This window comes from Haliaeetus albicilla, chromosome 3, assembly GCF_947461875.1.
Source record: "Haliaeetus albicilla chromosome 3, bHalAlb1.1, whole genome shotgun sequence".
NCBI lineage: Eukaryota > Metazoa > Chordata > Aves > Accipitriformes > Accipitridae > Haliaeetus > Haliaeetus albicilla.
Genome location: NC_091485.1, coordinates 71,360,328 through 71,387,036, shown reverse-complemented (window position 1 = coordinate 71,387,036; position 26,709 = coordinate 71,360,328). Strand labels below are relative to the sequence as shown.

At 40.5% G+C, this 26,709-nt stretch overlaps 1 protein-coding gene across 1 annotated transcript in view; it reads left to right on the top strand.

Annotated features, from left to right (window-relative positions):
* Positions 1-26,709, top strand: part of FAM135B (family with sequence similarity 135 member B) — a 210,591-nt gene that overhangs the window by 165,448 nt on the left and 18,434 nt on the right. Inside the window, exons 8-11 of the mRNA XM_069780111.1 lie at positions 16,864-17,017; positions 19,701-19,750; positions 23,130-23,285; positions 25,422-25,495. Of these exons, the coding sequence (XP_069636212.1) occupies positions 16,864-17,017; positions 19,701-19,750; positions 23,130-23,285; positions 25,422-25,495 (434 nt within the window). The remainder of the gene's footprint in view (positions 1-16,863; positions 17,018-19,700; positions 19,751-23,129; positions 23,286-25,421; positions 25,496-26,709) is intronic.

Below are 26,709 nucleotides of genomic sequence, written 5' to 3'. Positions count from 1 at the left end.
GGCATGCATTATAGTAGGTTGGAATATAATTTCCATATGAACATCCTCTCTGCATCCTACTATTTACTGTTCCTGAGCTTAAAAAATTGTTATGGCATCCTGTGCTATGTTACATGATTCAGCACATGGCAATTTATCTAGCTTCACAACGTACAGACAAGTTTAAGGTATGTTTTAATTTGTATCTGTAGCGCATTAAGAGGGTGTGCGAGGTCTGTCATGGTGCTTAAGTGACAAGTCTTGAAATGTAAAGACACAATAATCAGATAACTTGCAGTCAGTATTAAAAATGTCTTAAAAAAAAAAAGGAAAAAAAGAGGGGTGATTCATTTCACTCTGAACAAGGAAATACTTTCTTTCTAAGTTGACCTAACATGTTCTTTTTTTCCCCGTTTGGGCATCGAACTGTAAAATCAATTATTCCTGTGGCTCTAGTCATACGTGAACAGATCAAAGCCTGAAGTCACTTTCTTTCCAGCGGTGACTGGCAGTATTTAATAGGAGCCTGGCATTTCTAAATAGGAAGCTGTGGTCCTCGCTGTTGCTTTTATTAAATAAAGAGCATTTCAGAGTGACCATTTGCTCTGGGTCTCTGCATCAGAAAGCAACACTGAGCCAAGCAGTTCGGTGCATGCAGTATGATAGAAGTTCACTGTGATTAATAGTATATTATGACAAACACTATGAGAGAAATGGCAACTGCAAGAGATCTGGTTTTAACTAATTTGTTTGTCAGGTCCCACATGCTGTGGCAAAGTATCTTCAGTTGACTCTTGCACCATCCATGGCCATACTCTCCTGCAGGGGACACTGTGGGAACAACACAAGATGGGACCTTCACTCCCTGCACACCACTTCCATCCCAGGTCCCCCCCCAGTTCCTGCTTTTTCTCTAAGTTAGAGGATTTCCAAGCTCACACTAGACCCAGACAAATACATGCTCTGGGACTGGTTGTCACCTCCTTGGAGCCAGCAGTTACTGCTGGGTGAAGAATCCAAATCATTATGTCTGAAACTTTCCTACTATTTGAGGGAAGAAAATATCTATTCAAATTCAGGATGCCCTGCAGTTCTCACCCTCTGCCTGCACCTGGAAAGACTTGCTCATATGATCTTTCTGAGCATTAGTTTTCTCATATGTAAAACACAGAAAATGGTACTGACTTATTTATGATGAACTTCAGATTTTATAAATGATAACCGCTATATAAAAACAGAGCCTGTTAATCTTTGTGTGTTGTTTTTATTGCCATTGATATTTCAGTATTTCCAGGCTAGCATAAACATAACCCCCCACTTAAATCCTGATTCTTGCTCCAAAAGCTGGAGAATTAAAAAGTAAATTAAATTAGAAGCTCTGTTACCTCTAAGCCCTAAAATGTCACAGTTCACTAGGAAAGGACAGTTCAAAACTGTATGAATTACTTTCATTATTTTTTTTTAGTAAGTGATGGGGTGGAACTTCTTTGCCCATCTCTGAATTGTCTGCATCCGAGCTTCTAGTTCAATTTTCCTTCATGCACAGTCTGTGGATAGCAAGGAGCATTTCTAAGGAATAATGCATTATAACATCAACATTTGAGGCAGAGGGGATGAACTGTGCTCCAAAAATGCCTGTTTCTCTCTATGTGTTATGAAGGGAATCCAGGGTGATAAGCTGAGTTGGACATGTTTACAGTCCAAATATAAAAGTTTTGCTAGATACTAAACTCACCAGTCCTACGTGAGCAAACTGGGACATGTGTACAGAGCTTTGATCACTGCCTATATAATTATTTGCAAACTTTTTAAAACAAAACTATTAGAATGCTATAAAACCCTGGGAAGCACACATTTATTTATTTATTTATTCGTGTATTTAGTATCAGACAGTACATAGAATTGATGCAAAGAGAAAAGTTCCTCTGCCAGCTGCTAACCTCCATGATTACGTAGTATAAAGCCATCTACACCCCAGCCAGAGCAACAGCTGAACATATCCTTCCCTGTTGCTAAGTATAAAAGTTGAATCAAACCATTTTTGGTATTTTCTGTTATCCTGAATGCCGGTTCTAATGGCACAATTGCATTATGCCACTGAACAGGATCTCCTTCTGTATGTGTGAGCGTGTACATGCAGGTGGGAAAGACAAAAAAATGTTAGCAAGTGTCCTTTTAAAACCTGACTGGTTTTATGTGTGTTGCCTGCAGCGATGTGTAATAACAAGGCAGCTCTTCAGCTCAGGGGTCCTTGTTTGATCACAGCAACAGGAGTGGATTTACTTTTCTTATCTGCAAGTAAGCAGCATGGACTCTCTTTAAACAGAAAGGACAATTTACTAAGGCCCTTTTTGATGTGTCCACTGTATCATTTTGTTTAGGAGGTCAGAATTTACACCATATGTGTATGTGTGTATTTATAAATATTAAATGTAAAATTGCATAGACCGTCTTTATATATATATGTATATGTCTGTCTATCTGTCTATGCATCTAAGCTCGTCCCTTTTTTGCATAAACAATTATTTTCAAACAGTGTAAAAATCAACCATTTTTTCCATTAAAATAATTATTCAGTATTGCTGTATCATCTCTTAGCCAAAGGATGCTTCAGTGTGCTTTGTGAATGTTCCCTACACAGACTCTTAATAATAAGAAGACGAAGATATGGACTAATATGTGTCATTTTCATACATATATCCAGAGGGAAAGGAAAGCATATGACTTTTCTTGTGCCAGATCATTCAGTGCTCATCCTGGAAGAAGTATGCTTCCTGTCAGACACCTGCTCTAACTTTCATGAGATGTCTTCCCCAGTGCTTAATTTACTGCTAAAGAAATGTTTTTATGGCTTTAATTTTCTCTGTGGTGATGTATAACCCTAGAGATCAGGTGGAGGAAATGAAATTTTTTCCCTTATTCATCATGATCAGAATTGTTTAAAGACTTCTGTAGAATACCCTATGTGTGCTTTTACATGAAGACCCATCATGACTGTAGACACTTGTGATGATATATAGAATGTAACTTGACCTCCAGACAGTAGGTTCAGTTTTCAAAATGATGTGGGAAATGGACTTCAGGCAAGCTGAGGAGATTTCAGAATTTGGCTTCATTTCTAATGAATAGAAATTAAAATTTTTGAAATGTCCCCTAAAAGAAAAACGTGGAAAAAAAACCACAACAAACCAAAACACCTGTGCATGGAAGAAAGCTTTTTGTTTTGTTTTGGACCTTTAAACTGTACAATATACTGCTATCTGAACATCATCTTGATAAAAAAGAAAATGAAAAAAAAAGGCTAGAAGTTTTATGTGAAATGAAAAATCAGAGTATTTTGTTCTAAGAGTGTCAATGCAAGACATTTGGAACTTTGCCAGCGTTTTACCAGATTTTTCTCCTTAAAGAACTTTAAGGGAAATCTATGTGACTTGTGAAGCATTTTCATTTTACTAGAATGGTATTTTTAGATGGAAATTTTCCTATCAAATACTTTTTTGACCACTTCTTTCTCAGCCACTTGTAATTAAGAAGCCTACATCTTGTGTTTTGAACAGTAACTTGTAGTATTGAAACCCTGAGACACAACCATTAGAGCTGACCAGGATAATTCTCTTCTACTAGTTCAGAGGATGGCTCTTTTTCAAGTCTGATGGTTTCTGTTTTTCAAGGGTCTCAAGTCAAATACTTTCTTCCTGCTAATTTTGTACAAAGTGTAAATTATCACTAAATCTGACTCCAATCTCCATTATTTTCTCTACTGCATTATCTTCCCACTGGTTTTGACAAAGTAACTCTAACTTTAAGTGTTAATATAAATGTCAAATTGTATCTTGTATTTATGAAATACCAACCTACATTTTCTTACATAACAGATTTAGTGAGAGGCAAAGCATAAATTTTTCCTTATATTGTCAATGTCTTTCTAACCATTGTCCTTTATTGACACTTTTGGTTAGTGTTACTAGTATCATATCAATCAAAGGTAAATATAATACATTGATTTTATTTTTCTTTTATTTTAGAGCTTTGGGTAATGAAACATCATATCATATAGCAGACTAGTAAATCAATACAAACAAGGCAATTTATTAAGTTGATAGAATAAGCATATTCAAGTGCATCCTAGTCCAATACATCTGTTTATCTTACATGTTTGGTTCTAGGTTTCACTTTGTTTGATGGAAGGTACTTAATTTTCCCGATTTTCCATAACTTTCTCCCATAAGCATGTTGTCTTCCTGTTAGTGCATATTAAAAGAATGAGGTTTATGGGAACTGACTTATGTGGTTGTCACCCATCCCTCAAGAAAGTTCTGTGTTCACAGTTCTGCTGCTGACAGATGGAGAACACAGACATGTATTGTTTTTCTGCCAGGTAGGATCAAGGTTTACAAGTTTCAGTAAATGGGGTAAGAACTTTCCCTTCTCCCACCACTGGTGCCCTCTGCTCAAGCTGTATATTTTATATTTTACATTCACAACACTGATTTGATTAACAGGGATATATCATATCTCCCTCAACATGCATAGTCATGTGTATCCCTTCAAGTGAAAAGGGAACATCTGTGGGTCTACTATTGGTTTCTCAGAAATAAAAAACAGGGTTAAAGGAGGGAGAGAGATGAAGATCAGGAGAAATGAAAAACTAAAATAATTTTGGCCATTTTGTAAATCTGTTTGCTCTCTGTCTGCTTGGAGGGCTAGATATAGCACACCTGTTCTTATTGGGGTCTGTGTCTTAACTGCAATATAAGTAATATGAAACTTTTGGAAATTATGCTTCTGAAATCAGCTTCTGCAAAATAAAGCATTTTATCATCAGTGACAAGAGCTACAAATTTAAGTGATAAGTGTGCTGTGAAGTTCAAGTTCATTGTATAGTTATAGTTATGGGATAGTAGGGTGTCAGGGTTGTGCCTGTGTGGACACTTAGTGCACTTAGGCGTTAATTCACTGGTGGTCCAGGAACCCCTCAATTTGTCACCTATATGGATGAGATAATGGATCAGCCTGAGAGAAGGTGGCAACAGTTAGAAGCAGCATTAACTCATTGCTGTAGAATCTTTCTGGGTGGGAATTTTGATCACACACATTGATTCCTCCAAGCAGCTCCTAGAAAAGCTGACCAGTATAACTTGTGTGCTTTGCTATAGTGACAAACATTCTGAGTGGTCAGTCTGGCTGTTCCAGAGATTCTGATGGGAGGTTCCTGGTGCAGAAGTGACCAAACCGAACACAGATAAGACTCTTGTGGGTGGTCAATAGGAGGTATTTCTGCAGAGGTCTTTCTAGAACAGTCTTTCATAAACAGTTGAGATATTAATGAGATGTTTCATATGTAGTTTAAGATACTCAATAACAATGGATGATGCATGTGCTGGAGTGGTCACACACCGCAGCCCAGCTTGTATAGGAATTCAGCAGAACAACAGTTGTGTGAATCTCACCTGATCCAGGTGACGATCACTGTAAGGACACTTGTGGTGGAGACTTACATGATCCTCTGGACAGCAGCCAACTGTCCTATTCAGGAGATTGGATTCCCATACATGTGTTACCTGATGCAAAGATCCCAATGAATTAGGGTTTGGTTGGTTGGTTGGGGGTTTTTAACAAACACTTTGAGGATATAAATATTTGTGAAATAATTAACAAGCATAAGATAATGGGCATAATATAAGCTGCATGATATAACTCCTGATTCCCTTGCTGTTTTGCTTTTTTTTCCCTTTAATTATAAAATACAAGTATCTCTGTCAGTTGTGTTCCTACACATGTGAGAGTATTCTTCTGTTCGTATGCTTGTCATGTCCCTAATTACCAGAAATTGTTATCTTTTAATCGTCTTTCTTTTTTTCAAAAAATGATAACGAGGTGTAAACACTGATGTATTAGCTCAAGCCATAACTATAATTGCATTTCCAACTACCAAATAACAGGAAATCTCCTATCTTAGAAAACAATCTCCAAAGTAGCAATGAAGAATCTCCTTGGTCAGTGAGTTTGAAGCTAGAATAAAATTTATATATTAGGTGACCAATATGGGCATGCAGACGAATGGGCAGACACTGTGCTCTCAGAAACTGCATTCATCTTGGGATGCTGAGATTTATTCCTCTATTTCAAGCAGTCCTCTAGATCTTTGATGGAAGTAGGCAAGGTAGGTTAGTTCTGTCTGCTAATGAAATACTGCTGGAGACTGCAAAACTTGTCTGTTTACTCTGGAATGGCTTTTTAGTATCTTAAAATTCTTGACAAGCAATTTGAATTTGATTCTGAATTGTGAAATGCTGTTTCAAATTAGCTTAAACATAAAAGGTCTAATTTACCAACGGTTAGTGCTATTGTTGAACATTGCACATAGTTAACATAGCTTGTGAAATTACTTTAATACAAAACAAATACTAGCAACTTACTGTATATTACAAAGCATAAAATTCAATTGGTGCCTTTTGATATTAGATGGATTTAGTACACTGGAAGTGGATATTCACAAGTTGTTCTCTGCATTTGAATAATGAATTGGCATGAACCTTATTTAATTACAGTGTTTGCTTTTCTCAAGTAATTTTCCTTTCTTTTGTTATAAAGGAAAAGTACATTTATAAAGTAATACACTCTAATTATAGGAGAAATCTGTTGACTGAAAAGAGCATTACACAGGAAACCTATTCATTTAAAAGGCTGATTTATTTAAATGTATTCAGCAGGGATATTGTCAAGAATGTTTAGTTTGTTTGGGGTTGTTGAGTTTGTAGGCTATTATACTTGGCTGGGTAAATCTAGAAGAACATCTTAGAGGACAGATGGACAAGGGACAGTGAAAGTCAAGTGTTGGGGTCTAGCTTTGCAGAACATGATCAAATTGAACTGAAGCCTTTACATTTCCAAAACACTAGGCAGTTCTTTTCATCTGGCATTTGACTAGGTTTTTCTTTGTCATCACTTCTCCGTAAACTGAGAAGCAGAGAAATTAAGGTTACCTGTACATGATACTTCACGACATCCTGCAAACATACCTTAAGTGATATATGCTTTTTGATATAATATGTACACTTAGGTGCTCACCTGACACTTAGGAAAATTAGTTTCTCTATTTTGACACCGGGAAGCAAGAAACTATGAAGTATTTTACATTTACTCAGTTGCTGAGGTGAGCATCTCCAGTGCTGGCATGATTGGCAGCAGAGAGCTCTAGTGCGGTGCGCAGGGGGGTTTCCTGAACTGGGTAAACCTCAGGGGGATGAATGTCCCACCAGGAGCTGGCAGCTCATGCAACAGCGGCTGACGAGACCTATTGCCAAAGCGAGCAGCTCCAGTTTGCACAGCAGGGCATGAAGGAAGGGCACTGTAACTCTGAGAGCTCAAGCAGGGAGCAATGGTATCTACCCAGCAGCAGGCCTTGTTCTCTCTAAACTCTGCACCCGCCGCCACTGACGCAGCTTCCCAGGCAGAGCTCCGGTGGAAGACGCCGCCATCCGGGTGTCCGTCTGCAGGCCGTGCCCTGCTCTTACACCAGTACAGGACGGCAGCAGTGAGCACACCTGCGGGAGGTGTGCCCGGGGAGAGGAACTCCTCCGCTGAGTGACAGAGCTCGGGGAGGGGGGCAGTAGGGTGAGGAGTGTCAGGGAGTCTGGGAGGGAGACAGACTATGGGAACTGCACCCTGCCTGCCCTGGGACAGACCTGTCGGGCGGACAGGACACAAGGTGTGGAGGACTCCCTGTCCTCTCCCCACCCGGCAGAAGGCGGTGACTGAAGGGATAGGGGGCAATGGCGACAAGCTCCTGCCTGGTGCAGCAGGTGCGTCTCCTCCATGACTCCCCCACCTTCCCAGGTGCCCTTGCACAATAGGTAGGAGGCTCTGCAAGTGGAACCGAACAATGACGAGGACGATGGTTCATCCAGGTTGGAGGTGTAACCAAGGTTAAGTCAGCCTACGCCCTGCGTCAAAATCACTTCCATGAAGAAAAAAAGACAGGTCGTTGTCATATGAGACTCTCTTCTGTGGGGAACAGAAGGCTCCAGATGCTGACTGGACCCACTTCTTACGGAAGGCTGCTGCTTCCCTGGGGCCTGGGTTAAAGATGTGGTGAGAAAACATCCTACCCTGGTACAGCCCTTGGATTATTATCCATTATTGCTTTTTCATGTAGGCAGTGATGAAGTTGCAATAAAAAGTCCAAGGGAAATCAAGAGAGTCTTCAGGGCCTTGGGATGACTGGTTAAGGGCCAGGAGCACAAGCAGTGTTCTCCTCTATCCTTCCAGATAAGGGAAGAAACAGGAAGACCCAGCAGATCAATACCTGGCTCCATGACTGGTGTCACCAGCAGAATTTTGGGTTTTTTGATCACAGGTCGGTCTACACAACACCAGTCCTGCTAGAAACAGATCCGGTACACCTATCTCAAAGACAGAAAAGGACCTTTGCACAGAAGTTAGCAGGGCTCATTGAAAGAGCTTTAAACTAGATCTGAAGGGGGAAAGGGATAAAACCAGTCTCGCTAGAGATAAACCTGGGGGGAGCATGCCAACATTTGAGGGACAGTGTGCTAGTGAGGTCCTTCAGTCTGCTCGACGATGTGGTGAGTACACTACAACACATTTGAAATGTCCCTGTTCTAATGCACGAAGCACCTTAGCCATCTCAGTGGAGGTAGGGGATGGAGATCCAAGCAACAGCAAAGATCTAAGGGTTGTCAATGCATTAGAAACCACAGAAGCACCTAAGAACAGTCCCATAGGAATTAGGGCTTGTCCCCCAAAAAAGGTGGCAGGATCAATAGCCCAACTGAAGTGCACCTACACCAATGCACCCAGCATGGGCAACAAAAAGGAGGAGCTGGAAGCCACTGTGCGGCTGGAAAACTATGATATAGTTACCATCACAGAAGCATGGTGGGATGACTTGCACAACTGGACTGCTGCAGTGGATGGCTATAAACTCTTCAGAAGGGATAGGCAAGGAAGGAGAGGCAGTGGGGTAGCCCTGTATGTTAGGGAGAGTTTTGACTGTCTAGAGCTTGACGATGGTGATGAAAGGGTTGAGTGTTTATGGGTAAGAATTAGGGGAAAAGCCAACAAGACAGATATCATGGTGGGAGTCTGTTACAGACCACCAACCAGGATGAGGAGGCAGATGAAATATTACATAAGCAGCTGGGAGAAGTCTCACAATCACTAGCCCTTGTTCTCATGGGGGACTTCAACTTCCCAGATGTCTGCTGGAATTAAAATACAGTAGAGAGGGAACAGCCTAGGAGGTTCCTGGAGTGTGTGGAAGATAACTTCCTGACACAGCTGGTGAGTGAGCCGACTAGGGAAGGCACCCCACTGGACTTGTTGCTTGTGAACAGAGAAGGACTTCTGGGTGATGTGATGGTTTGAGGATGTCTTGGGCAGAGCAATCATGAAATTGTAGGTTTTGATTCTCATAGAAATAAGGAATGGGATTAGCAGAACTGCTACCTTAGACTTGGTTGACAGAGTCCCTTGGGAGGCAGTCCTGAAGGACAAAGGAGTGCAGGAAGGCTGGACATCTTTTAAGAAGGAAATCTTAATGGTGCAGGAACAGGCTATCCCTATGTGCCGAAAGATGAGCTAGTGGGGAAGAAGACCAGCCTGGCTGAACATAGAGATTTGGATGGAATTCAGGAAAAAAAAAGGAGAGTTTATGACCCTTGGAAGCAGGGGCAGGTAACTCAGGAGGACTACAAGGATGTTGTGAGGTTATGCAGGGAGAAAATTAGCAGGGCCAAAGCCTAACTAGAACTTAATCTGGCTGCTGCTCTAAAAGACAATTAAAAAAAAGTTTCAGTCTTTAATAGTAAGACCAACTGTTCTCAGGGTACCCAGCCCACTGAGCTGGAAGACAGAGATGAGGAGCAGAATAAAGCCCCCATAATCCAAGGGGAAATGGTTAGTGACCTGCTACTCCGCTTAGACACACACGTCTATGGGGCTGTTGGGATCCGCCCAAGGGTACTGAGGGAGCTGGCAGAAGTGCTCTCCAAACCACGTTCAATCATGTATCAGCAGTCCTGGCTAACCGGGGAGGTCCCAGTTGACTAGAAGTTAGCAAATGTGATGCCCAGCTACAAGAAGGGCTGGAAGGAGGATCTGGGGAACTACAGACCTGTCAGTCTGACCTTGGTGCCAGGGAAGGCTATGGAGCAGATCATCTTGAGTGCCATCACATGGCATGTATAGGACAACCAGGTGATCAGGCCCAGTCATCATGGGTTCATGAAAGGCAGGTCCTGCTTTACTAACCTGATCTCCTTCTATGACAAGGTGATCTGCTTAGTGGGTGAGGGAAAGGCTGTGGATGTTGTCCACCTGGACTTTAGTAAAGCCTTTGACACTATTCCCCAGAGCATTCTCACGGAGAAACTGGCTGCTCATACCTTGGACAGGCGTATTCTTCACTGGGTAAAAAGCTGGCTGGATGGCTCGGCCCAAAGAGTTGTGGTGAATGGAGTTACATCCAGCTGGCAGCCAGTCACAAGTGATGTTCCCCAGGGCTCAGTTTTGGGGCCAGTTCTGTTTAATATCTTTATCAATAATCTAGATGAGGGCATTGAGTGTACCCTCAGTAAGTTTGCAGATGACAGCAAGTTGGGCAGGAGTGTTGATCTTCATGAGGGTAGGAAGGCTGTGCAGAGGGATCTGGACAGGCTGGATCGATGGGCTGAGGCCAATTGTATGAGGTTCAACAAGGCCAAGTGCTGGGTCCTGCACTTGGGTCACAACAACCCCATGCAGCGCTACAGGCTTGGGGAAGAGTGGCTGGAAAGCTGCCCGGCAGAGAAAGACCTGGGGGTGCTGGTCGACAGCCGGCTGAATATGAGCCAGCAGTGTGCCCAGGTGGCCAAGAAGGCCAACGGCATCCTGGCCTGTATCAGAAATGGTGTCACCAGCAGGAGCAGGGAAGTGGTCATCCCCTTGTACTTGGCACTGGTGAGGTCGCACCTCGAGTCCTGTGTTCAGTTTTGGGCCCTTCACTACATGAAAGATATTGGGGTGCTGGAGCATGTCCAGAGACGGGCAACAAAGCTGGTGAAGGGCCTGGAGCACAAGTCTTATGAGGAACTGCTGAGGGAACTGGAGTTGTTTAGCCTGGAGAAAAGGAGGCTGAGGGGAGACCTTATCACTCTCTGCAGCTACATGAAAGGAGGTTGTGGTGAGGTGCGTGTTGGTCTCTTCTCCCAGGTAGCAAGTGATAGGATAAGGAAATAGCCTCAAGTTGTGCCAGGGGAGGTTTAGTTTGTGTATTAGGAAAAATTTCTTCACCAAAAGGGTTGTCAAGCACTGGAACAGGCTTCCCAGGGAAGTGGTCGACTGACCACCTCTGGAGGTATTTAAAAGACGTGTAGATGTGGTGCTGAAGGCCATGGTTTAGTGGTGGACTTGGCAGTGTTAGGTTAATGATTGGACTCGATGATCTTAAAGGTCTTTTCCAACCTAAACATTTCTATGATTCTTTGATTCTACTTTCAGTATTATACATTGTTTGGTGCCTCACTTCTAGTTTGTGGAGCACAACAAAAGAACATATTCTATAGGAGATTAGACAAGGTACAACCTTATCAACCCCCCTGTCTCCAGTGTTTCAAATCTAGCACTTACAGGACTAGTTTAGTGTCCAAATTTGGTAAAACTTTTCCTTCTCTTTTTTTTTTTTTTTTTATTCCTTTTCTTTCATCTGGGATCAATACAGCTGATGTTATTTCAAATATCACAGGAAAAAAAACAATTCTTAAAGCAAATCATTGCAGAGTCCGCAATTATCAGCATTATTTGCAGTTGTTTACTTTGTTTCCCTGACTGTCTCTTTTTCCATCATGTCTTGTCTTTCTTGATCTCTTTTGCCTCTGAGATGTTGGCACAATGGAAGTCATACTTTTCTCTGGTGGCAGTACTATTAGCTTCTGTGTTGTCATCCATCTTTGCTATCAGAGTACCTTTAGGTGGTAAGTCTTGAATTGAACATTTGTCAGGTATTCATTTGCTCCCAAAATTTTCAGCATTAGAAAAGGTCAAACGCCAGAGATACAGTCTACTGTTACAGACAGAGAGGGTCTTGAAAAAGGAAATCAGTGCATGTGTTTTGCAAGTAGCATAGAAAAATCTGTCTACCTACAAACTAATGAGATTGAAATAACAGTAGACCAAAGGAATTAATTCAAAATGTAATGAGAATCTTTACAAAAGGAACTAACGTATACTTTTACAATGGATATTACAAGCCCGGGGCAGCCATCATGCTTTGTGCAAACTGGGAATGTCAGCTTCGTTATGAACTTTTGTTTTAATAGTTTTGTCTTAACCAGAAGTAAACTGTTATCTGTCCTCCTGATGCAAGAAACCCAGAGACCTGAGCTGTTTAATGGGTCATAGCCACTGGTTTTCTTGACTGCTAGTTTTATGGCAGTGTTTTTCCTTAAAATAGTACGTACCATGTTTGTTACTGAACTTCATTTGCTAGTATTGTAGTCTGAATCCCTGTTTCAGGCTATAACCTAGGAAATAGGGGACCACCTAAATAAATGCACAGAAGAAGAGGTAATTAAAAGAGTGAATGTGGAAGGTTTGCAATCTTCAGGCCATCCCAAAGGAAGATATTTCTTGACATTTCTCAGCTTACTGAACAGTGATGGATAAGCTGATTTAGCTGAAGCAGTTTATAATGGCATTATCTGACAGATGCCTGCCCTGCTGGGGTCCCTGCAGATGAGGATGAACAGACCTTAGTTCATATTAGCTTAAACTATCCCTGAGGTTGGCTTAATAATTGCTGTTACGTCCTGCTCTGCATGGTGTATGTGTGTGACAACTTTCAGAAGAAACAGTCCTGTGAGAGCAGTAACGTCTTTAAGGCACTGAATCATAGAATAGAATCATAGAATTGTTTAGTTTGGAAAAGACCCTTAAGATCATTGAGTGCACCTGTTAACATAACACTGCCAAGTCCACCACTAAAACATGTCACTAAGTGCCGTGTATACACATCTTTTAAATACCTCCTGGGATGGTCACTCAACCACTTCCCTGGGAAGCCTGTTCCAATTCCAGGACTGCACCATTTGCTAGTCAAACTTCTACCATCCTAAAGCATCTCCTTTTCCAAAATGAGGATCCAGACTGAATTGTAAAGAGTATGGCTGAAATGGTGGCAAAGGCTCTGCTCTTTCTCTTGATTCCAGAGGACCCTAGAGCTCTGAAACAATCAGGAGGTGACTTGTGTCTGTTGTTAAAGAAATAACCTAGTTCCCCATACATACACTCTTGCTATTCATGCATTAAAAAACCCCCACAGTAACATCAATCCTAGAGTTGTTTTTTGGAGTAAATAAACAAATTCATGTTGGCATTTAAAATCTTCAGGTGACAGATTAGTAGGGCAATGACTCCAGGTGCCTGTTGCTTTTTCATGGCAGTGTCTCTGAAACTAATTGGTTTGGGACTTAATGTTAAAGAATCTTCAGAAATAGCTGACCTTTTTTGGATTCATACATACTTAATTTATTTCCTGAAAGCCTGAGTAAATCTGTAGGATTAATTGACAGAAATGTTTGAAAGAGGACACAAAGCAGGTAAATTCTTCTCATTCCTGTGTCTACAAAAGAGAAAGTAAAATGGAGGTCCTTCTCAACAAAAGCAGATGCATTTCAAGCTCTCTGTTATAGGTAACAGTGCTGCCAAAAAAAAAAAAAAAAAAAAAAAAAAAAGAGAGAAGTCGTGGCAGCATCACTGAGAGCATTGCCAGCAGTTTGAGGGAGGTGATCCTTCCCCTCTCCTCAGCACTGGTGAGACACATCTGGAGTACTGTGTCCAGTTCTGTGCTCCCCTGTACAAGAGATGTATGGACTTACTCGAGCCAGTCCAGTAAAAGGCACCAACATACTCAGGGGCTAGAGCACATGATGTACAAGGAGAGCCCAAGAAAACTGGTCTTGTTCAGTCCAGAGAAGAGAAGATTCAGAGGGAATCCAGTACCTAAAGGGAGCCTACAAGAAAGCTGGAGAGGGACTTTTTACAAGGGCATGTAGTGATAGGACAAGGGGTAATGGCTTTAAACTGAAAGAGGGTAGATTTAGGTTAGATGTAAGGAAAAAGTTCTTCACTGTGAGGGTGGTGAGACACTGGAACAGGTTGCCCAGAGAGGTTGTGGATGCCCCCTCCCTGGAAGTGTTCAAGGCCAGGTTGGATGGGGCTTTGAGCAACCTGGTCTAGTGGAAGGTGTCCCTGCCCATGGCAGGGGGCTTGGAACTAGATGTCCTTTAAAGGTCCCTTCCAACCCAAACCATTCATGATTCTACAATTCTATGAATGTGACTGTCATTTACAACTATCCAATTAAAGAACAAAGAGAAGAAGAAGCCATATTCTTCTTGATGGTTCATGGCAATAGGATGAGAGGCAACACAGACAAGTTGAAACCTGGGAAATGCTGACTTTGATACAAGGAAAAAAAAAATTACTGTGAAGGGGGTAATGGAGCATGTTGCCCAGAGAGGTGGTGGAATCTACCTCTTCAGAGATGTTCAAGACTCAGCAGGACACAACACTCAGCAGCTGGATCTGATTAGACCTGTTTTAAGCAGGCAGTTGGACTAGATGATCTCCAGAGGTCCCTTCCAGCCTAAATCATTCTAAATTTCTACAATAATGACCAAGTTATGCTGCTAACATACAATGCTCAATGAAGTCTTTTTTTTTTTTTTTTTTTTTAATAATGGTTCTTTCCCCGTTCTATTTTTTGCCACCATGTAAATCTTTCCAAAGTGTACCCTCCTAAACCCCGTGCTTCAGTAAGTTGAACTACCTGGTCTCTAAGAATTTTTATTAATTCAGCTGAGGTCAAATTTGAAAAAGCACCATAAGAGAAGTGGGCAAACACTAAAGAATTTTAAACAGAGCTCACTGATAAAGACTTTAAACATCTTTAATTCACATATTTTTTGAGCCCACCTGCAATTTCATTTTCTTATTACTTTTTATTTTTAGTTTTAAACAATAATCTATGCCAAGAGAGGCTGAAAATAGACCCATTAAAGTGTAGTCTTGCACAGCAATACCATGTTATAGTATTGATATGAACTATGAAATTATCTTACATTTTTCCTTCTGCTTGTCAGTGTAGCATTTAAATGCAGGAGTAATTTTTGCTTAAAAAAATCAGCAAAGGATTATAAAAGAGGACATTTTTTCATGACATTCTATATCAATCCACTTCCAATTTTCTGTTGTTTCCAGCAGCATTTCTTTATGCTATATTCCATGGTGAGAGTAAAGTAGATTCATGCTGAGGCTGAAGTTTTTGAAACCTTCCAAGAACAACCAACTCCGTCAGTTATCATCAGCCATTTCTCTGTGGGTCCAGATGAGCAGTCCCCTTTGTGTCTACCATATAATGCTAGCTAATATCTTGAAGATTTGCATGAGAAAGCTGAGAGAAAAATCTGAGCTCAAGCTAAGAGGCATGAAATACAGGCTTTAGGGAAACAAAGGGAGAAAAACACAAAAGATGCACTGGGTGTGTGGTTGGTGAATCTTCACTGTTGCTCCTGGAGATGCATAGTTATTGGGATTGTCAGTGTCTGAAAAGGCAATCAGTACCCAGTTGGCATGTAGGCATTGTATTCTTATCCTATCAATGATAAGCAGTGGACTAAGTTGCAAGTTGTTCATGTTTCTCCATAGCCATGCAACAGTGAGAGTCCCATCCTGGTGTCTTTGTGCAGCCCGTATGCTGTAAAAAGCACACCTAGATGTATTCTCAATTTACCTAGTGTTTCACAGAGTTCAAGGAGCACCTATGTGGCTTTCTGACTGCTCTGTTTTCATAACCCTTTCTTCTCCTGCCATACAGATAACTTACTCCTGTTTGGGGGGACAACAACTAGATACAATCATTGATTGCACGTGCTCACACACCTTTCTACTGCAACACTGGATAAAAACTGTAAAATGCATACAGAGACCTCAGAAATATGAGCTGTTACTGATAGTTGTCATACTACTTTTTGCAACTATCCATGAAATCCTGGGCACAAACACACAGTTTAATAAATAGTTTTATTTTAAATCTGAGCAGTGCAAATTTCAAATACGAGTAATTTATATAAGCAGTGTTTTTTTGACAGAAGTGAAAACTTTTGATTTCTGGCACCCTAATGCAAACTTAGCCTATGTTCTAAGTGTAAATGTGTTGTTTGGGAAATTTCTGTATTAAACATGCTGTGATCTCTCCAATTACATCTCCTCCCACAAGAGATATACTAATCCAAACATTGATCCTGGAGTACAGAGTGGCTCATATTTGTTGATAGTATAGCAATGCCATCTGTATTTTTTTCCCTAATACACATAACAAAGCATACCACAATACCATTGAGCTACAACTTTTGCACAAGGGGATAAGAGGATAAGAGGAAAAAGGAAAGTGAATGTAGCCATCTTTATAGTCCTTTGCATTCCTCCTCCTATAGCAGAGAGGGTGTGTTTTGCACAGCACTTTCTACATTATGGGGAGACTTTGGCTTCACAGTGGGACATGTGTGAAGGACAGAGATGGACTGCTCTTGTTGGAGTGTTTGGACTGAAGGTCTTTGTACCCGTGACAGCATTGCTGGGACCTAATAGTTTTGGTACGATTTGGGCAAAACGTACATTTAGAATGAGATACTATTATGATTACACATCTAGCTAGTTAGGTGGCTAGGAAGTAGGGACAGTTAAAATCTCTCTTTGGTGCCAACTGCTTGATTAGAAATAAAAGGCTGCCCACAACTGGATTTTTGTGGAAACCTCTAGGACAAATGGAGACCATGAATTTTAATCTCTGCATTTTATTTTCTTGATACTTTTGTTACACAGGGCAGCTTTTATGTGCCATCTGAAAACTGCATGCAGCATGCATACAAATGGCATAAGGACCTCTGTCTTCTGCTCTTGAATGCTCAAAGAGGACTTCATATGTACTACACCCTCATAATGAAGGAGATTCCCGATTTACCACAGCTGAAGTTGGGTAAGTGAACGGACATTTAAAATCACTGATTATTTTACAGTGCTACATTTTCAATACACATTTTAGTCCCAAAACTCCTGGGCTGTTTAGAGATTTTGGAGGATTTTTGTTGTGTTTTCTGCTTAATGTTTGTTCTGGCACACTCTAAAGGTGACTGCCTTCTCATCTCATGCAAATCCTTTTATAGAATGTGGCCTGATGTGTAAAGGGATAAAATGTTTTGACAGATTTCTCAAAATACTTGCCTTTCATTGATTTTTGGCCTCAGTTGGTTTTTGAAGACTTGAACTTGCAGTTCTGAATTGCCATGAAATCTGGGGAAGACTCTAGCATATTTTTTTTCTCTTGAACAAAATTTTTTAAAAAATGAAAAGCAAAATCTGAAAGGTGATATGGGTGTTTTTGAAACATACTCCCTCATTTACAATTTGCAATGTATTTCTTCCCTGCCAATTACATAATTACAACTTGTTCTTTAAAATGATACTGCTTTTCTTCCTAATTCAATTGTTTAATAGATTTTCTGGGTTTGGTGGAGACTTTTTTTGACTGGTCAGGCCTGCTAGGTTCAATGTGCAAGCAACTGGCTGGCTGGATTTGTGGGATGGAGCTCTGTAATTTGTGTTTAGTCATGTTTGTAATGGGAGCATGAACTCCTGTGAAAATGAGGTGCATCCCTGACTAATTCCAGCTCTCCCACCTGTTTCTTTGAATTCAGGGAATGTGGCTGATGATGACACATCTATGTGTTTGTTGTCTTTGTATTTCTGTATACAGGTTTTGAAGTTACCAGTTTGTTATGTTGCTGAGATAATTATATTAGGAGAGTTGATTGCATTGGCCAGCAGATTTAAAAAGGGAGTAAAAAAAACATTTTCCAGTTTCACTGTGTAGTGCTTGTATACAAGAACTATCAAACATAATACATGATGCTTTACAGACTTATGGACTTGATAGTTCCTGTTTTCCACTTCATGTCTTGTTCCCCAACATATATTTCCCTTTAAGATAGCCTAAAACTCATAGGGTGGGAAGAGCACATACTGTGTTATTCAATCCAGCTATGAGGAAAAAAAATTACAGCATTTTTATTTGCAACTTATGAGCTCTCAGACAGAATCCAACATGCAACTAAACTCATGCTTCAGGCACCTTGGTTGTCAGGCACATGATACATGATTTGTGTCTCACCTGGACAGGCTTATAGGTTGGGAGAAAGCAGAGTTGTGTATGGTTGGTTGACCACAACTCAAGACCTACCCCAGAGCACATATTGGATTTCTAAATACAATTAGCTTGGTTTTCAAATGACTACTGGTACTGAAGCAGGCACTTAATTTGCAAATGTACTTGTTGTAATGCATGCAAATTTGCTAAATGCAAATACCCTTTTTAGTCTCTTGAGCAGAGTGCTATTTGCATCATTTTATTCACAGTCTGAAAATCTACTGAAGATTTGGTTTTAAGGCTTATCTTCTGACGCCTGTTGCAAAACTCAGCAAAATCATGGGGTATAAGATTCACCCAGTATCATGCATATGAAGCAAATTTTTATATCTTTCTCCTTACAATCATTGGGGAGAAAAAGGCCCATTTAGGACAATAAAATAAGTTATCTGACAAGTAGTGCTTTCTACCTTGGCGTGGCATGAACTGCACCTTGTACTTGCTCATTTTTCTCCACTGACCGGGGGAGAATGTAAATGACTCATTCAGCTGTAAACTTGTATATTGATCAGATTATTCTCATCAATTTTCTAAAGACAGTTAAGATATATCCAAGGCTATAAATCTCTGCAGACTTTCTTAATTCTTTTTTTCTAGCTCCTTGATTAGTATATTAAAAAAAAAAAAAAAGAAAGCTTAGTTTAGACATTAAAAGTGGGAATGATTGTTTCCTACATTTTACCAGCTGAGGATGGGTCTTCTTAAGGCTGTCCTTTCCCGTTCCTTAGTACTATTTGAGAAGAGTCATTTGGGTATTGGGGAGGGGATCGTTTGTTGTTCTGCTTTGTTTCTTTAAGGATACTATTAGAAAGTTCCGCATTGCAAAATCAAGCTGCCAAAGTTGGAGACTTGATTTATGTCCTCCTTTGCCTTATAGTCTGTGGTGCATTTAAAGTGGAGTGTCCCTGTGCTGCATTCTCACAGGACTAGATCAAAGCCCTGCTGCTTGCTGTAGGAGTGGACAGGTACTTCACACTCCACAAGGCAGTACAGAGATGCCCAACCTTTCTTTTACTAGTCAGATATCTGGTATTGCTTACACAGTCCTGTGTAGCACAATAGGGAGGACCATTTCTTGCACATCATTTTCTCAGACTTTGCAACAGTGAGATTCTGCATTCAGTTCTGGAGTTGGCCACAAATACCAAAGGCTAACAAGCAAACTTCTAGTAAAAGAAAGGGAAGACAACGAAAAACCAAATTCTGTTGTCTTAGTCCTGACAACATTCCAGAACTTCTACAGGTTTAGTGGTCCAGCTTACCAGAGCAGAAGTTGTGCCTGCACCTGTACCAGTACAAGGTGGGTTGTGGAGTGCCCACATCCAAACAGAAACTTGTCTGTCAGGGAAAAATATCAAATGACCTATTTATTTCTCACATGAATAAACAGCAGAGCATTAACATTTCACATCTACTGTTCTCAAACCTGATCTTTTTCTTTGTGTTTTTTCCCTAGAGGAGCTATCTGTGGAAGAGACGTTATCTCAGCTTTGTATGGAGCTGCAGGTATTTTCTTCAACAGAATCTGCCCATACGTTTTTCAAGTCCATTTTTCAAGTGCACTGAGATAGCCCAGTCACGTATCAGAGCGGGGAGAAAAGGAATTTGGTGCCATCAGAAAGTTTGTTGAATGTTTCTCTTCCACCAACAATTTCACATAATTTTGATTAGTCACTTACAAGATGCTTGTGTCACTTTTAACAAGTCACCAGCTGGATTGCTTTAACATCCTTCAGTAAGCCTAGCCCTGAGTATCAGAGTATGCAGAAAAAAATTATTTGGGAGTAGGTTGCAATTACAGCTTTTATGCTGACAGGATAAAAGATACTTTGGCAGGTTGTACAACCATATCTTTTAAAATAAAAATGCCTAAATGTGTAGAGAGGCTCATGGGAGGAAAAAAGTGATTTTGGCACAGAAGTGACTGAACTGCTCTCTTGAACTTCCTTCTGCCACGTTTAGTTCAAGTGAGACACAGACAAGTCATCAAGGGTGCCAGGAAGAAATGCAAGCATCAGCTGAGCACTGGGGAAAATGCTTTATAATCAGAGACTTAATAGATTTGATTTGCTCAGTTTATTAGCAGGAGGGACAGCATAGGGAAGAATGACAAAATAACAATTAAGAGAGGGAAGCTGAAGCCAAACCAAACTGGAAGTACATTCACACTCCATTTACAAATGGTGGATTAATGTTTGTCAGCCATGGGTGAAAAATGTTTGAAATGGCAAATTTCTTAATTTTAAATCATGACTTGGATACTTTGCAAGAAATCTGATTTCATATAAATTTGATTTAGAGAAACATAAGTTATTGGGCTCAGCTCTACTAGATTTAGACACTAAGTGTATAGGAGGTCAGACAACACAATCTAGAGTGTCCTTTGGACTTATATTCTCTGAGTCTGGAAAAGTCCAAATTGGCTTGGCATACATCAGAAAATGCCAGCATTAATTTCTCTATGTTTTCTAATTCCTGTCCAGTTCTTGTTCTCCCAAAAAGCTTATTGACTTGTTTTGCTTGGCAATATTAATAAAGCCACACTGCTTTGACTGTTTGAAAGCTCCTGGGAACAGCATAGCAACATAGGTGATATAGCGTAGCAACAGATAGGTGAACACAACAGCTAGAACAGCTGGTTCTCTGGGGTGTTATAAAAACTTTGGTTTTCCTGTATGCTGTGAAAATGTTTTGCCTTAGCATCCTGGGATGATAGCTCTCTATCCATCTATGCATAAATTGATGATAAAGACAATGAATTTGCAGAGACTTTCAAGACATGAAAGTTGAGATCTTGTACAATATTGACGGGACATAGGTGCAGCTGCAGCGTAAGTGCTGAAGTCGTATGTACCTCTGTATAGTATACAGATTAGTATTGGCAATGCTTTCCCAGTATTTTGCCTCAAGGAGTATGTGAACTGAAACCATTTCTTTTCAGCAGAACATAGGAAAACCAGTCATTTATAAAGGAAGAAAATGCTATTAAAACCCACACAGACAGAAGCCTGTAGGGTTAGTCTCACATTACCACTGTGTTACCAGAGCCAGGTCAATTTTTAAAATTAAATACAAACAAAAGAAGAAAAAAGTGAGTTTAACCTGCCATAGCTTTGTATTCAATCCAAGAACACAGCAGATACTCAATGCAGAAGAAAGTGGAAGGGATTTATTTTTTTTTTAATTGTGTGATTGATTGATTTGTAAACAGACAAGCAAAAATAACTCCTCAGAAAACCCTCTTGATTTGTTTTGCGTGACAGTATTGTTAAATCCAGACTACCCTGAGTGGGGCTTGAAAGGTGCAGTCACAGGGAACAGCCCAGCAGCAGGTATGTGAATGGAGTAGCCAGAATCACATTTGGTGATCATTTTAGTTGCTGGGTTTTGCTCTGAGGAACTGAGTCTCTGGGATTTGACCTGCATCACTAGTGCTGCTAAGCTCTTGTCCTGTGTGTGGTAGTGCAGTAAGACTCTCACAATTAGAAGTAGGCATCATCTTTTCCTTTCTTCCTTCCTTCCTTCCTTCCTTCCTTCCTCTCGAATATGTTCAAAAGGTTAAGAACCAATAAACTAGAAAAATAGCCATCACACACCTATTCCTAGTATTGCTTGCATTAATAATGCATCTTCTTTGAAGACTGTGTTTTCAGTTTATGATCTAAGAGGCAGCTTACTGACTAACTAAAAAAAAAAAAAAGACAAAAAAAAGACATACAGCATATAAAATTGAGTGCAGTAAATAAAGTAGTGCCCTGACTCTGCAAAGAGAAATGTTTGGGCAGGATCTTTTGTCTACCAGTATGCCCCCGATTTTTCCAGTACCAGCATGGGTACTGGAGCTTGTGCCATTTTGGACAAGACATTAAAACAGAATGGCACCCAAACAATGCAAACTCAGTGACAATACCTGTGTTATCCACACATATATTTTCTCTATTTCTCTCTCTCTCACACAGACAATTTGTTTTTAATCATGGCTTAGTTTGCAGTGTCACCAATCTGGAAACTACCTGCATAATAAAATGTGAAAAATAAGCAGGCTTTCAGCTAGACTGCAGTCCTAACCAAAGAAAGACCTGGCCAAGAACAGATAAGCAATTCCTCTGGTATTAGTTCTGGAATATTTCTGGTAGTATTACTGGTTTCATGGAAGCAGGTAGGGACCCTAGGAAAAGATGAAGGCTCAGTTCTGTACTCTTTGTGCCAAAATATGGAGGTAAAATACAATGTCTGTCTCTTGCTGAAGAAATTGTGAAACCAGGGAGATTGATAGGCCAAGACTTTTCTGCTGAAATGCTCTTCCTGGGCTGCAGAGCTTTAGCACAGAATTGCAGCCTAGAGCTGGAGGGCATGGAGAGCCCCAGCATGTCCTAGTGTGGGAGAGAAGCAACAGCAGACTCTGGGATGTCTGTTTTCATCATGTGTTGAGGACACAGTGTTTTGATTTGGGGTTTGTTGTTTGTTCCCCCCCTCAATCACCCATCTGGTGTCCTAGTGTGACATAGCTGAGAAGGTTTCTTTTGCTATCAAAAAGGAGATGATGGACCATGGTTTATTATTTCAGAGCATCCAGCACCATCTGGTGGATAATTTGGAACCCACTTTCTTTGACTTCTTTTTCCCATTTACTACATCTGCAGTAACATGTCCACAAAAATTAACGCTGTTCCCTCAAGCAAAATATGTGGCTTTTAAAGAGTAAAAGCAAAAGTCTCACCAGCTTTATATGGGGTAAAATAACTAAAAATAGTAGCTTTAATAATAATTCTAAATCAAGAAGAATTTTTGTTGCTGTAATTCTTAAAAGGACTTAATCTAACATATAAACTGATTTTCCTTCATGACAGTGTCTTGATCTCAAAACATCCTTTCTCTCCTCCAGTTGCTGAGCAATCCAGAGAAGATAGCAGAACAGATAAGCAAGGACCTCGCCTGGCTTTGTTCCCACCTCCTGGCCCTGTGGACCCAATTCCTGGAGGTGGCAACGCTCCATCCAGAAGTTACAGCTTATCTGACTCAGGAACATCACATGCTGAGGGTAATGTTAAGAAGTTAAAAGCTAGTTCAGTAATGGTAACTTCCTTAAGACATTAAATTATTTATCTGGATATATATTTCCAATACTATTCTGCCCCTATGACTATTTACTTGAAATGGGTCGAGCAGGACAAGAGGCAAAGAAGAGGTGAACCCCAGGATTTGAAATTACAGATTTCAATTTCTGTATTGAAGGCTGTTGCTTTTATGGGACCCAAGATCCTGTGTAAAATGAGTGCACTTCGAACATCAGAATCAGACATGGAACAGGAGGTGGGTAGGAAGAGGTAGATATCATCTGTGCTTGCTAGATATCCATAAATCATAAACATTTGTTTTGAAAAGCACAAGCATCACAATGACAAATAACCAAAAAAGATTGTTTTATCTGAACTTCTTTCACAAAAATACCATGAGGAATATAGATCTGTTCTCTTCACTATGTCACATACAGATATATATATATAGCTAGTTTTTGCCTTTCTCCTAGTGAGGTGCACACCACAAAATATTAATATTGTTCATGTGGAAATTGCTTCTTGTACCTGATAATAAAGAATGCACAAAAGCACTTTTCTTTTGAGCTAACTTTGTCAGATTTGCTTATCTGATTATTTCAGCAAGTATTGTGTCTTCCATTAGGACGTTTTCGGTTATTGACCAGACATCAGTTCAGCACATCACCTGAGCAGAATTCATAGTCTGATCTAATCATTAGAATAGGGACATAGAGAAAAGGGTAGGATTCCCTTGCTTAGCTTTAGGAGTCTACAGTGTAGGTATTGACATGTTAGCTTATGTTCTGGTTCCCGTCAAAGTCAGTGGAGGTCCGGTTACTCTCCAGAGTGACCAGAACAACTCTCCAGTTGCTCTCCCCAAAAGCACAGCCAAGCTTGCAAAAAGAAGGCATAAAACACAGGAAGAGGTGCTTGAGTGACAGATGCTGAGACTCTCCTGGTTAATTTGACTAGGTCTCCCTTGACTGTGATAGGACCTGGTGGCTTTCAGCCAAAGGACCCAACTCTGTGTGCTCCCAGCTCCAGCAAGGTGAATCCCACCCTGTGGTTTGTTCCAGCTTTGACTGATGCCAACTGCCTGCTTGACCTTTGGCAAATTACATATCTCTGTGTGCTTCAGTTCCTCCCCTTATAAACTCTGTGTAATGATACTTTCCCAACTCTGGAAAACAGTTTGAGAGCCCCAGATGAAAAGTCATACTGTTAAGATACAATCTTTTTGAAGGGATGCTAGTCTTTTTTTTAGAAAGGCTGTTTGTTAAAGCATAGCTGGAATTTAGGGAGATGCCGAGATGCTATGACATATGCTTTTCACTGCCATTTTCTGACACTGTAACAGAGGTCACTTTTACAAATATTATTAGTAATGTATGGGCTGCAGTTTAACAGCTTAGTACATTTGATTGCATATTATGCTTGATTCATTTAAACTCACAGCTTATTCCAGGGCAGATAGCAGCACTGAATTTTTTATAGCTTATTTCACACTCTGTGCTCTGCCAGCCACTTCAGATCTGTGGTTCTTTTGTAATTGATTATCCAACACTGAACAGACCTAATGTCCATGAAGAGATTTGAATAGCTCTCATTTGTAAGTATCATGACATAGGCAGATATGTTTCTACCATGATAGGGCTTATTATCCTCTGGGCTGATATATAAGACTTCCTTTACTCTCTTGGCAGTCACTGTGGATGTTCCCATAGAATAGATGATCAATTATGAATTGTTCTAATTTAGTAACTCACTTCACTGCCACTATACGGTTTGCATGGTGGGAGAGGAAGAAAACTTCCCCACTTTAAGAATACAGGGGAAAACGGTAAATTTGATAGCTTTTAGAAAAGTAATCAGAAGATACAAGTAAGCAAATCTTGATTTACTGTCAAGGGACACTTCTTACCTCCCAGTAAAATAAGCAACTACACCAGCTGCTTTGTGCTGGAGTGGGAAAGTGAAGCAGAACTGAGGTCTTTGGTTTCTTCTGTTACCAGTGTGGTGCAATGCAGATGAAGCATACTAAGGAATCTGGTCCTGACAGTCACTGCTCTGTTATTAGCCTGATTGTATTTGGCACCTTTCAGCAGATCTTAGGTTTAACTTGTGTGTTTCTCTCCCAGGTGAGGAGATTCTCAGAAGCCTTCTTCTATACCGAGCATGAAAAACTCGCTGTGCTCACGTTCCAGGAAGGCCTGTAAGTAACCCATTAACCCTCCTTCATCACTGGAATGACTGCAAACGTAGTTTAAAACATTTTACAATCAAGACTCAGGTCTTTTTCTGCTGGATATGGAGGAGTTTCGTCTGAGAGAATTCACTGCGTCTGTTGCAGCTCCATAATGTTAAAACCATTGAAATCAGTGTCAAAAGTAAGTGACTCCTATCAGGCCCCAGAAATTATTAATTTCAAGATTACTATATTTTAAGGATATGATGCAGGACATCCTCTTTTCCCACCTCTCTTCTCAGTGGCAGTTGGGTGATTTTTTTTCAGAGTGTATCTCCACCAACACCACCAGCCTCAGGGCTTGCAGAAATACTTTTTTATGCCTTTCTTCAGTTAACTTCCTAAACCTACTACACCAGATCCAGTACTGGTACTTTTAATGGGAAATAACTGCTGACAAGCAACAAAAGCTTAACATTTAAACATTTACTTTTTTCCATCCCTAATATACATTTTTGAGGTAGGCAGTCATGGATTTCTTTTGGTGTTTAGACCAGCCCTACTTTCTATAGCAGAATGGATCTTTAAATGGAGACAGGAGCATTAAACAGCCAATGCAAAGCTGTGAATGTTCACTAGATGCAGCAGTGGAGGACAGGAATGTGGAATACCACCACATTAGCTGGAGGAACTGTAGGAGGGATGTGAGCTCAGGGCTGATAATTAATAGACCGAGAATCAACAGTGCAAAACAGTCCAGGAAAACAAACGTTGCACTGAGCAGCATTCATAAAAATATGCTATAAAACATTGGCAAAGTAAGTATTTCATTCTGCTTGACACTTCTTGCTTGGAACCAAGCTGGGCAGTATGAAGAGCCAGTTTTAAAGCTACACCAGGACAAATCCTGACTTCAGTTTTAGCCAATGATCCCAAGTGGAGCACGTGGACCTGATTCCTGAAGGCAGAGTTCAAAGAAAGATGCTCACATTTGAATTTCTGAGTAATGAGGGATGTCCAGACTATTTGTCCACTGAAACAGCCTGTTACCATGGGGGGGAACACAGCATTACCAGTGTGGAAACTCATCTTTCAGAAGGGGCTTAAAGGCCGTGACATCAGGTCCTGTCATGATGATGAGGCTTAAGTGAGACATCTGCTTCTGACCTAGTGCAAAGAAGAAAATCACTTTCTCAGAGCTGTCAGTAGGGACATTAGGGCTGATTCAGTGTTGATGGAAA